The sequence below is a fragment of the Bos mutus genome, chromosome 1, assembly GCF_027580195.1.
Source record: "Bos mutus isolate GX-2022 chromosome 1, NWIPB_WYAK_1.1, whole genome shotgun sequence".
In the NCBI taxonomy this organism is placed as follows: Eukaryota; Metazoa; Chordata; class Mammalia; order Artiodactyla; family Bovidae; genus Bos; species Bos mutus.
Genome location: NC_091617.1, coordinates 125,295,957 through 125,308,414, shown reverse-complemented (window position 1 = coordinate 125,308,414; position 12,458 = coordinate 125,295,957). Strand labels below are relative to the sequence as shown.

General features: G+C 40.5%; 1 protein-coding gene across 1 annotated transcript in view; it reads right to left on the bottom strand.

Annotated features, from left to right (window-relative positions):
- The window catches only part of ATR (ATR serine/threonine kinase), a 119,644-nt gene extending 107,533 nt beyond the window's left edge, over positions 1–12,111 (bottom strand). Inside the window, exon 1 of the mRNA XM_005888762.2 lies at positions 11,882–12,111. Within this exon, the coding sequence (XP_005888824.1) occupies positions 11,882–11,940 (59 nt within the window). The 5' untranslated portion in view covers positions 11,941–12,111. The remainder of the gene's footprint in view (positions 1–11,881) is intronic.
- Between the last annotated feature and the right edge of the window lie 347 nt (positions 12,112–12,458).

Sequence of the window (12,458 nt, the reverse complement as noted above, 5' to 3'; positions counted from 1 at the left end):
CATGGCTGCAGTCACCATCTGCAGTGATTTTGGAGCCCAGAAAAATAAAGTCAGCCACTGTTTCCATTGTTTCCCCATCTATTTCCCATGAAGTGATGGGACCAGATGCCATAATCTTCGTTTTCTGAACGTTGAGTTTTAAGCCAACTTTTTCACTCTCCTCTTTCACCTTCATCAAGAGGCTTTTTAGTTCCTCTTCACTTTCTGCCATAAGGGTGGTGTCATCTGCATATCTGAGGTTATTGATATTTCTCCCGGCAATCTTGATTCCAGCTTGTGCTTCTTCCAGTCCAGCATTTCTCATGATGTACTCTGCATATAAGTTAAATAAGCAGGGTGACAATATACAGCCTTGACGTACTCCTTTCCTGATTTGGAACCAGTTTGTTGTTCTATGTCCAGTTCTAACTGTTGCTTCCTGACCTGCATACAAATTTCTCAAGAGGCAGGTCAGGTGGTCTGTTATTCCCATCTCTTTCAGAATTTTCCACAGTTTATTGTGATCCACACAAAGGCTTTGGCATAGTCAGTAAAGCAGAAATAGATGTTTTTCTGGAACTCTCTTGCTTTTTCGATGATCCAGCGGATGTTGGCAATTTGGTCTCTTTATTTTGGGGGGCTCCAAAATCACTGCAGATAGTGACTGCAGCCATGAAATTAAAAGACGCTTACTCCCTGGAAGGAAAGTTATGACCAACCTAGACAGCATATTCAAAAGCAGAGACATTACTTTGTCCACAAAGGTCCATCTAGTCAAGGCTATGGTTTTTCCAGTAGTCATGTATGGATGTGAGAATTGGACTATAAAGAAAGCTGAGTGCCAAAGAATTGATGCTTTTGAAGTGTGGTGTTGGAGAAGACTCTTGAGAGTCCCTTGGACTACAAGGAGATACAATCAGTCCATGCTAAAGGAGATCAGTCCTGAGTGTTCACTGGAAAGACTAATGTTGAAGCTGAAACTCCAATACTTTGGTCACCTGATGTGAAGAGCTGACTCATTTGAAAAGACCCTGATGCCAGGAAAGATTGAAGGCAGGAGGATAAGGGGATGACAGAGATGAGATGACTGGATGGCATCACTGACTCAATGGACATGAGTTTTGGTAAATTCCAGGAGTTGGTGATGGACAGGGAGGCCTGGCATGCTGCGGTCCATGGGGTCACAAAGAGTCGCACATGACTGAGCAACTGAACTGAACTGAACTAAACTCTGAGAAAAGGCAGAGAGCCATGAATTTATTATTATTATTATGTGAAATGGAAAATCTATATACCATTTTCTCTTTTATTGTATGTTCAAAACTTTCCACAATAAAAGTTCAATAAATGTTAGGAAAAAATATACATAGAATCCTAAGAACAACCAAGAAAAAGTAATATTAAAAGGAGATACAATAATTAATCTGAGGAAGAGTATCCTAGAATCCTGAATGAATTCAACTTGAGTTCTATAATTGTGTATAAGTAACCAAGGAATAGAACATAACAATATAATAGAAAGTCTGGGTTCCACTACAGGATGAGGAATCATACAGTCAATCATGTAATCAACAAACATTTATTGAGTGCCTATAATGTACTAGAGAACTCATCAGAAGCTACTATTGGGAAGGTAAAGTGAAAGTGAAAGTGAAGTCGCTCAGTCGTGCCTGACTCTTTGCGACCCCGTGGACTGTAGCCTATTGAGGTCCTCTGTCCATGGGATTCTCCAGGCAAGAATACTGGAGGGGGTTGCCATTTCCTTCTCCTGGGGATCTTCCCAACCCAGGGATCCAACCCAGGTCTCCCGCATTTCGGGTGGATGCTTTACCATCTGAGCCACCAGGGAAGATCTCCATTGGGAAGGTAAAAGATAGTTTAATACAGGAGACTGATAAATCAATCTAGCCCTCTATCCAGACCAATTATGACCTAATCACCAAAACAGTTAACACAGGTGGAAACACAGGTATAGGGAGGAAAAAACCCCAGTTTTAGAAACAGTGAGTTTAAGGTCTCAAGGGAACTATGGGATGTCCTAAAGACTGTTGGAATTACAGTTCTAGACCTCAAGTGAAATGGGATATAGACTAACTAGCCTAGAGATATAGACTGTTATTGATATATAATAGTACATATCAAGCAAAGCTAAACATATTGTATTATTTCATATTTCACATGAAATAAAATCAGGAAATTAGACCCTAATTTTCACATGAGGAAACTGATTCTTATGCAGATTATATAATCTACCAGTATTAGAGCTAGTAGTAGTGGAAGCCTTGAATAAGAATGCAAAGGTAGTAAGTAACAGGAAAGCCAAAGACAGAACCTTAAGTTAATTAAGGTTAGAGGAGCCATGAGGAGAAAAGAAAAGGGTCAGAGAAACAGAAAAGCCATGAGAGATGTGTTCTAGAATCCAAGGAGGTGAGAATTCTAAGGAGAAGCTGTCAACAAGATCAAATAAAATTAGTTAAAATGTCCTTTGCATATATATTTTATATGGTAAAATACATTTAACATAAAATTTACCATCTTAACCTTTAAGAGTACAGTTCTGTGGCATTAAGCACATTCACATTATCCTACACCATCACCACCATCCCTCTCTAGCACTTTTTTGTCTTCCCAAACTGAAACTGTACTCGGTAAACAATTATCTCCCTACTTCCTCCTCCTCTTCCTCCAATTCTGTTTCTATGAATTTGACTACATCATACAAGTTGCATTCTATATTTGTCCATTGTGACTGACTTACTTCACAACACATATGTCTTCACAGTTCATGCATATTGTAACATGTGTCAGAATTTCCTTCCCTTTTAAGGCTAAATAATATTCTATATACTGTGTGTATGCTGCTAAGTTGCTTCAGTCGTGTCCAACTCTGTGCGACCCCACAGACGGTAGCCCACCAGGCTCCCCCGTCCCTGGGATTCTCCAGGCAAGAACACTGGAGTGGGTTGCCATTTCCTTCTCCAATGCATGAAAGTGAGAAGTGAAAGTGAAGTCACTCAGTCGTGTCTGACTCTTAGCGACCCCATGGACTGCAGCCCACTAGGCTCCTCCGTCCATGGGATTTTCCAGGCAAGAGTACTGGAGTGGGGTGCCATTGCCTTCTCCGACTGTGTGTGTATATATCACATTTAATCTATCTTTCCACAGATACTTGAGCTGCTTCCACCATTTAGCTACTGTGAATAATGCCCCTACAAAGGTGAGAACACAATATCTGTTTTATTCCCTTTCAGTTATTTTGGGTATATACATAGACGTGAAATGCAAAATTGTATGGTAATTCTATGTTTAATTTTTTTGAGAAACTGCCATACTGCTTCCACAAAGCTGCACCATTTTACAGCCCTACTAACAATTTACAAAGGTTCCAATTTTTCCTTATCCTCACCAACACTTGTTATTTTGTTGGTTTTCTTTTTTTTTTAATAGTACCCATCCTCATGGGGTTGCAATGGTATCTCTGTAGTTTTGATTCACAATTTCCTAGTAATTAGGGATGTTGAACATCTTTTCATGTGCTTTTGGCCCATTTGTCTTTCTTCTTTGGAGAAAGTCTATTCAAGACCTTTCTTTATTTTTAAGTCTCATGCTCTACTGACTCTCTCATTTTTAAATCAGGTTAATTTTGTTGTTGCTGTTGATAATGAGCTATAGTTCTTAATATTTTTTGGATGATAACTCCTTACAGATATATGATTCACAAACATTTTCTTTCTTTCCATGGGTAGTCTTTTCACTCTGCTGATACTGTGCTATATAAAATTTTTAATTTTGATAATTTAAAATTTAATTTATTTTTTGATATGCTGTCATGCTTTTGGTGTCATATTCAAGAAATCACTGTCAAATCCAATGTCATGAAGTTTTTACCCTAAGAGTTCTAAGAGTTTTACAGTTTTTACTCTTTGATTTAGGTCTTTGATCCATTTTAAGTTGATTTTTTAAAATGTCCTTTGAATTTTAAAATTTTAATGTAGAGGTAAAGGCAGAAGCCAGATTTTAAAGGGTTGAAAAACAAATGAAATGTGAATATTGAGAAGAGCATGCTCTTTCTAAAGCTTGACCATGAAATGAAGGGAAGAATTGGAGTTGGTGCTAACTAAATGAAAACATGAGATCAAGACAACTTTGTTTTGTTTCCCTTAAGATGAAGAGACTTGAACAACTAATTCTTGAAACTTGGCTTTCCTTCCTGGGATCCATGTTCAAGTAGAGAGAATCCTTTGACAGCATGACTATCATTAGTCATAATGATAATCATTAATATATATTTATTAATATAGGATGAAAAGATGAGTAAAGGTACTAGTAATAAATTCAAAACACAAATAAAGCAAGATGCCTTGCTTCAAGGAAGTTGCTGGGGAGAGGGGAAGAATGCACAAAAATAATAATCCAGCATTATATACACCCGCAGCAGGAAATAACTAACTCTGCCTAGAAGACTCATGGAAAGCTGTGTATAAGTGATGAGCTTACTTCATCACTTCTACTGGCAAAACAGCTGAGGATATATTAGGTAAGCTGGTTATTTACAAAAAATAAAATTAAGTATTTCATATAAATAACTTATAACATTTACATAGTACTGTAAATGTATATACATTTTCCCACTTAAACAATGCTAAAAGAAAAAATGAGAAAGCTAATTATTTTCTTGATTATTCAATCACAAAGTCCAATTATAATTGATTACATACAGGACCCAAGGCATCCACAGTGTATAACTGCCACGATGGAAATGGTCCTGATACATAGTAAACAGTCCAAAAAACTTTGTTGAATGAATCAATGGTTCATAAGAATCTTTCTGAATCTTATGCCTCCTTCATCCTTAATGTATAATCTTTTCCGAACCTGCGGAATATCTACCAATAGACCATAGGATCCTAGAGGTGGGAGATTATGTTTCTCTATGAATTTCTGCACTACCAAGAGACCATAAGCTGCTGCAGAAGAGAAACTGTCTTTTAATTCTCTTTGCATTGCTTACACCCCACCTAGAATTGTGTCCTGTTTGACCAAAAAAACCATTAAATGAAATAATAAATATTTACAAATAATGTAAACCCTAGGCACACAGAATCAAAGAATAAGTAATTGTATTTATACATGAAAGAGAAAAAACTGTGTTATTTATCTTATTATTTAAATCAGAACTGGCCAATAGAAATATAATGCAAGCCACATGCATAATTATACATTTTCTAATAATCACATTAAGAATGTAAAGAGAAACAGGCAATTTTCATTATAATAATATGTCAAAAATATTATCTGAAAATGTAATCAATATAAAAATTATTAATGAGATTGTTTATACTCCTTTCGGGAACTAAGTCTTTGAAACCTAGTATCTCATATTTATAGCATATCTCAATTTTAGATTAGACACATGTGAAATGCTCAGTGGCCACATAAAGTTGGTGTCTATAGTATACTATAGGACATCACAGATTTAATATAACCAAAAAATTTTCAAGTCTGAAATTACAAGGTAACATGACTTGTTTTAGACAAAATCAGGAAATTTTATCATAAACCAAGTATAATTTGACAAATGTCACTTAAAAACGTGAATGAGGAGGTCTGTGGTGAAGAGGAACTGGGATTGTGGGTGGTGGTGAGAGTTTCCTATAAAGTCTAAGTTTGTAAAAAAGACTATGCCTTCATGTGTCATTTGCATAATTTTAAAAAATCAGTTTATAAAGGTGAAGTGATTATCATTTATTAGATGTACTATTAGAATAAAGAAATTCATGGGAGGGTAAGCATTTCTTATTTTGCAACCTCGACATTAGGTGATGGACAGGGAGGCCTGGCGTGCTGCGATTCATGGGGTCGCAAAGAGTCGGACACAACTGAGGGACTGAACTGAACTGAAATGAAGAGGGAATACTTTTTCAAAAGTATACAATAATATTTGGGTGGTAATTTTAGTACCACATAGAGTTTGGATACATTTAACAAACACTTGAGCACTTCGCCTGGGCAAGCATCAAATACCAGGAAAACCAAGATGCCATGTATTTACCAAGTTGATGCTTTTGAAGTACAGTGTTGGAGAAGACTCTTGAGAGTCCCTTGGACTGCAAGGAGATCAAACCAGTCAATCTTAAAGGAAACCAGTTCTGAATATTCACTGGAAGGACTGATGCTGAAGCTGAAGCTCCAATACTTTGGCCACCTGATGCAAAGGGCTGACTCATTAGAAAAGACCCTGATGCTGGGAAAGATTGAAGGCAGGAGGAGAAGGAGACTACAGAGGATGAGACAGTTGGATGGCATCACCGACTCAATGGACATTGAGTTTGAGCAATCTCCGGGAGCTGGTGATGGACAGGGAAGCCTGGCATGCTGCAGTCCATGCCGTCACAAAGAGTCAGACACAACTGAGCAACTGAACTGAACTGATGTATCTGCTCTAAACCAATGAGTAGTTTAAAGGAGAAAAAAGTAAAAAGGCAATTTTAACACAGTGTGGTTAAGAGTTAATACAGCCAAGACAGAACATAGAAGGGACACTAAGTCCTGAGCAGGACCTGGAGGAGTCAAGGCCCTTGGAGGAGTCAAGGCTCCCTGGAGGAGGTGACACAAAGTAGAATCCCTAGGGGCTAGGCAGGTAAAATAAGGGAAGGAAGAGGGGTATTCCTGCAGAGGAAACATGTGTAAAGGCTCAGGAAAAAGAACATAAGCTGCTCTAGAAACTGTCAGAGGGTCTGCATGGCCAAAGACCAGGGAGGCATTATCTGGAAATGAAGCTGAAGAGGGACCATAAGGTCAAAGCTCAAAGAACCGACTAAGGAGTTTGAATTCTGTACTGAAGGCTGTCGGGAGCCGCTTTAGGCATTACTGACAAAATGGAGGCGTGGCCCTAAACCCCCTCCCTTTGTTCCGTAGACATGGACCCGGAATGAAGGAGTTAGGCTTTGTGATTCTGACTTGTTTTTTCCTTTCCTCGGGTGAGTTGACTGAAGAGAATATTAAGGTGCTTATTGTTTTTGAGAGGAGCATGAGAAGGCATAAAGCCTTCTGCAGCTATACTCAGAGAATAATTTATAAAGTTAATCACTGACATTTGTTCAAGGACTTTTACAAAAAAGTGTTCCAGGGTGAGCACACAGGCCGCAGCTTGAGACCATGGGAGGGATTGCTATCTGAAGCCTATTTGTGAGGAAAGTGTTTATGGCAAAGGAGTTTGCTGAATTTAGGGCTTAGGAATAATTAAAATAGTTAGAAGCTAAAGATTTAAGGGATGCTGTAATGTTAGTATATTCTACTATAGCTTATAGAAATTAGGGACTTTAGAGATATTATTAGCTAGAAGCCCTAAGAAACACTGAGCTTAGGATACTAGGGGCAAACAGGACTTAGATAAGAAATAAACTGAGGAATGTGGTATGCAGCCCAGACATTAGCCTGAGTTACAGTGTATTCACAAGGACACATGAGAAAAAGTAGATAAGAGTATCGCTAGGGAAGGAACTCCTTTTGAGGGGCAACAATGATTTTTGGAGAAAAATAAATCTGGGTCAATGGGAACTAAAAATATCAAACCTCTGACCTAATGCTTTTGTAAAAGTATAAAAGAGAATCATAAGCTTGAAATAAACAGGCAGTCCAAGAAAACTGAGAGGCTGCCTCAGTTTCTCGCCGACACCGCTCACCCCTTCAGGTTGAATCCCTGGCTGCTGGAGTTGGACTCTGGCAGAAGGCGATGGGACTGCAAAAGGTTCTAAGTAAGTGAATGAATTTACATGTTTTAAAAACATGAATTCAATTATATTAATTCCATGGCTTCCTATTAAACTTAAAGTCTACCCTATAAAGTGCTAAAGTATCTGGCCTCTGTGTACCCCTCCATCCTTAATACTACTCTCCTCTTTGCTCCCTATGTTCCAGGCTTCTTCTTCTTTACAAAGCAGGCTTATTCCCACCTAGGGATCTTTGTATTTCCTATTCCATCTCAGACACTTCTCCTCTCAGTTTCACATTATGAGCTTCTTCTCACCATCTAAACCTCCTCTAGTGGCTAATGTTGCTGTTCTCCAGTCCCTCATCTCCCTCCCATTGTCTCATTTAACATTTTAATGGGAACTATCACTATTGGAAAATATTTTGTGATTACAAAGTAATTTTAAACAGGAAAGTCAGAGACGGTCCTTGGAAATGATTTCTGAATGGAATCAGCCAGTGTTTAGATAGAAGAAACAACAAGTGTAAAGGAATGAAGGCAGGAATGACTTTGGTGTACTCTAAAAATAAGGCCAGTGTCATTGGAATAGAGTGGGCAAGGGATGAATACACGGCTGTGAGGAGAGGCAGGCAGAAGCCAGATTACGGTGGACCTTAGAGGCTCTGGGAAGGAGTTTGGATTTTATTCTAAGTATGCTGGAAAACCAAGGGAAGATTTTGAGCAGGGGAATAATATTATATAATCTACAATATGATTCATGGTTGTAAAAATCACTTTGGTTGCTGAGTAGGAAATCCACTGTGAGTGGGTAAAAGTAGAAATGAAGAGATTAACTGGGAAATTACTTTAATAGTCTAGATAAGAAATTATGGTGATAGCAGTAGAGATGGTGAAAAGTGTTTTTTTAAAGGTAGGGTGGACAGGATTTGCTAATGGATTATTAAGGCATAAAGGAAAAAAAATTAAGGATAACTCTTAGGCTTTTGGTTGGTAAATTTATAATAACCTGGGGAAGGAACAGATTTAAGGACAGTAAATCACAAGTGCTGCTTTGAATATATTAATTTTAATTTCTGAGTGTAGATGTTGAGTAAGAACCTAACATATATCTTTGGGCTAGAGATATAAATTTGGGAGCCTTCAGCATATGCATGCATGTGTGCTAAGTCACTTCAGTCATGTCTGATTCATTTTTGATGCTATGGACCATAGTCCACCAGGCTCCTCTGTCCATGGGATTCTCCAAGCAGGAATACTGGAGTGGGTTGCCATGCTCTCCCCCAGGGGCTCTCCCTGACCCAAGGATCAAACCCATGTCTTTTACATCTCCTCCATTGGCAGGTGAATTCTTTACCACTAGCACCACCTGGGAAACCCTATCAGCACATAGGCAATATTTAAAGCCATGGGACTAGACAAGTTACTGAGGAATAAGATGGAAAGAGGGGTTTGTGTGGTTAAGAATCCACCTTGCAATACAGGGCACACTGGTTTGATCCCTAGTCTGGTAAGATCCCACAGGCTGTGAGGCAACTAAGCCCGTGTGCCACACCTACTCAGCCCACACACCTAGAACCCATGCTCCACAACAAGAGACGCCTCTGCAATGAGAAGACCTCACACTGCAACTAGAGAGCAGCCCCAGCTCGCCACAACTGGAGAAAGGCTGTGTGCAGCAATGAAGACCCATCACAGCCAAAAATAAATAAAATAACAATAAATGAATATTAAAAAAGAAAAAAGATGGAAAGAAGACTACGGATATAGCCTGAAAGCACATATGGAGTCAAGAACGACACCCAGATTTCTGGTTTGGAAAAATGAATGAACATGGTATCATTTACTGAGAGATCTCTACCTCAGCAAATGAGAGAATAAAAAAAAAAAAAAAGCTTGGAGAGGTTGGGATATGTGGAGAATTTGTACTGGATATATTGAGTCTTAACTGTACACAGGACACCCAGGGAACAAGTGGGTTACACTAACAACTGCCAATATACAGTTGCATTTTGATTCTACAGGAAGGAAATATGGTTTGGAGACACACACCTGGAGTCATCAAATAGCAGATGGTAGTCAAAGGCAGGAGAATGGATGAGAATACCAGAAAGGCTATGCAGAGAAAAAAAAGTTCAACCAGCAAAAAACAGGAGCAAAATTTATCCCTGAGAGACAGAGGAAGAAGAGACTACACATTAAAATAGTAAAATCTTACTTTTTTCAGAAATGTAACTGTGTGATCAATTAAAGGGGGGGAGGGTGGGGAATGGGAAAATAAAGCTTTGATGACTTGACTCTGTAAACCTAGCTCCAATAACTGCTATCTCTTTGACTTTAATCCTTAAATTTTCATGACTCCATTTCTTAATCAAGTGATAGTATCTGCTCCATTCTCCCAGATCATGGAGATACTGGGAGACTGAATAAGCGTGAATGAAGCAGTTGCAATGAAAAAAATCATGATCATTAAGAACTATTACTAGACAATTCTATGTGTCAGTTTTTCTACTCCTTCTATTAGAATGGCTACAAATGAGTAAAAGGTAACCTAAGTTCTGTTGATGAGAGTATAAACAAATCCAAGATACTATTATTTTCATTAACAAGTATCACAGAGGAAGACAGAAAAGGGAAGAGAAGTAATAATCAGTAAGTTCTAAAAGCAAGGCAGGGAAAACACACTGAGCTTCACACTGAGCCTGAAAGATGAAATCTGTATATCAGTTTCCCATATGAAGACTTGCCTTCATCTTATTTTAGAAAGGCAGATGTTACTTTACAAAATGTTAACACAAGTATGCTTGCAACATTCATGCAAAGTGGGGAAAAAATTATACACACAACAATAGGATGATTCAGTTAAGATAAGTATGGTCCCTTCATTTATATCTTCCTATCTATGTAACTGAGGAAGACTAAATGTCAATGTTTGTAGGATCTACAAGTGGAGATAGACACAAATGTATGGCAAAAAGAAAGGGAATTAAATACCCCATGGGATTAATGTCAGTTGTGGCTGTGTGCTAAGTTTCCAAGCAGTTTAAGAAATCGAAAAGCAGCTATTCCAATTGACAGTTCAACTGCAGCAGTGGTACAAGCCCACTTATTTTCTATTCACAGTGTATTATAAAAATTAAACAAACAAAAACCCCGTCTCTCGTCTTCAGGCCAGGTTTAGGAAAGGCTATGTGTGTGTTGAATGGGGATAGCAGCCACTGACATCTGTCCCCTCTCTTTCGGCAGCTCGTTTATAGAATTTTACTTTTACTTGGGTGGTAAAAAATCCACCTGCCAACGCAGGAAACGTGGGTTCGTTCTATTGCTGGGTCGGGAAGACCCACTCCAGTATTCTCGTCTGGAAAATCCCTTGGATAAAGGAGCCTGGTTGGCTGCGGACAAAAATGCCATCGACAGAGGAGCCTGGCAGGCTGAAGTCCATGGGGTCACAAAGAGTCAGGCAGACATGACGTTTACAGGAAATAACAACTTGCAACTGGAACATTAAGCTATCTTCAAATTTTAGCAACATTCTGTGAACATTTATGCTTTGTGGACGTTGTGGGAGATCCCTGGGATTTCTGAATAAAATAACGTTTTGAAGAGTGGATTATCAGTACGAAAAGGTCCCACCTCCAGAATGGCCTATGGTCTAATTTAGAAACTTTTTAAAACAACTGGGCTTCCTTGCACAAAATCAGAACGAGTGATTTTTCTTCCGAGGGTAGTTTTGGGTCAAAAGCTAAATACCAATACCAAATACTAAATACCAACAGTGATCATAAAGCATAGGAACTGGGGAAAGTGCAGGGGGCAAGCACCCTATCTAAGGGACGAGGCTTTTGAGAAGCAAATGAGTGAAGGAAAGTGACGAGAAAGTGATCAGAAGGCAACTTCCCTCCCGCCACTGAGGCAATCCCCTGGGGATCGGGATGGGGGGTGGGGGAAGAACTCCCGCCCGCGGCTGAGGTAAAGTGGGACCAACAGACGACCCGTCCCCTCCAACCCGTATCTCGCGGGTCTGCGGCGACTCCCCGCGCCCCGCGACCTTTCAACGGCCTCTCTGAGAGAGAAGCGCTCCAGTCAGCCGTGGAGCATCTCCACAAGGGCCGCGGTCGGGGTTGAGGGGATCGGAGCATGGACGCGCGCGACCGGTGAGGAAGAGCACGTTAGACGCCAGCCTGGCCCTACCTGCCCAGCTCCCGGAGGGCTGGGATCATAGACGCCAGCTCCAAGCCATGCTCGCCCATTCTGAGGACGCGCGGCACTCTTCAATTACAACGAGGCGGGCTCCTGGCGTCTCCACAACTACCTCTGGAGAGGAGGCGCGGCGCCCGACGGAAACTCGCGGGGCCCAAAACTCCTCCCGGAAGCCGCGGCCGGTCAGCTCTCCAGGCCTGAGTTCGTTTCCGCGTAGGACCCGGGGGAGGCCTGGCGGCCGTGAGGGGGCGTGGCGAGGGGCGGGACGCGCTCAGGTCCGGTTTCCCGGGTAAGGTTCTCTCTGAGCCTGGAGCGCCCGGCAGGCGAGATTTGCTAGTTTTGGTTTTTAGCTGCTGTGCTCTATCACTCCCAGCCACAGAGGCTCAGAGAAGCCAGACCTCTGAATCTGGGGACGACAAGGGCGTGGTGGGGACCAACCCAGAATCCCTCGCATCAGAAACTTGAAAACTGAGGCAATTCGGCAGCTAAAGGCCCGGAATTAGATCGCCGGTTTCCTCCCCTCGGAGTCACGCTCCCAGGTTCCTCATTTTCTACCACTCTCTTGACA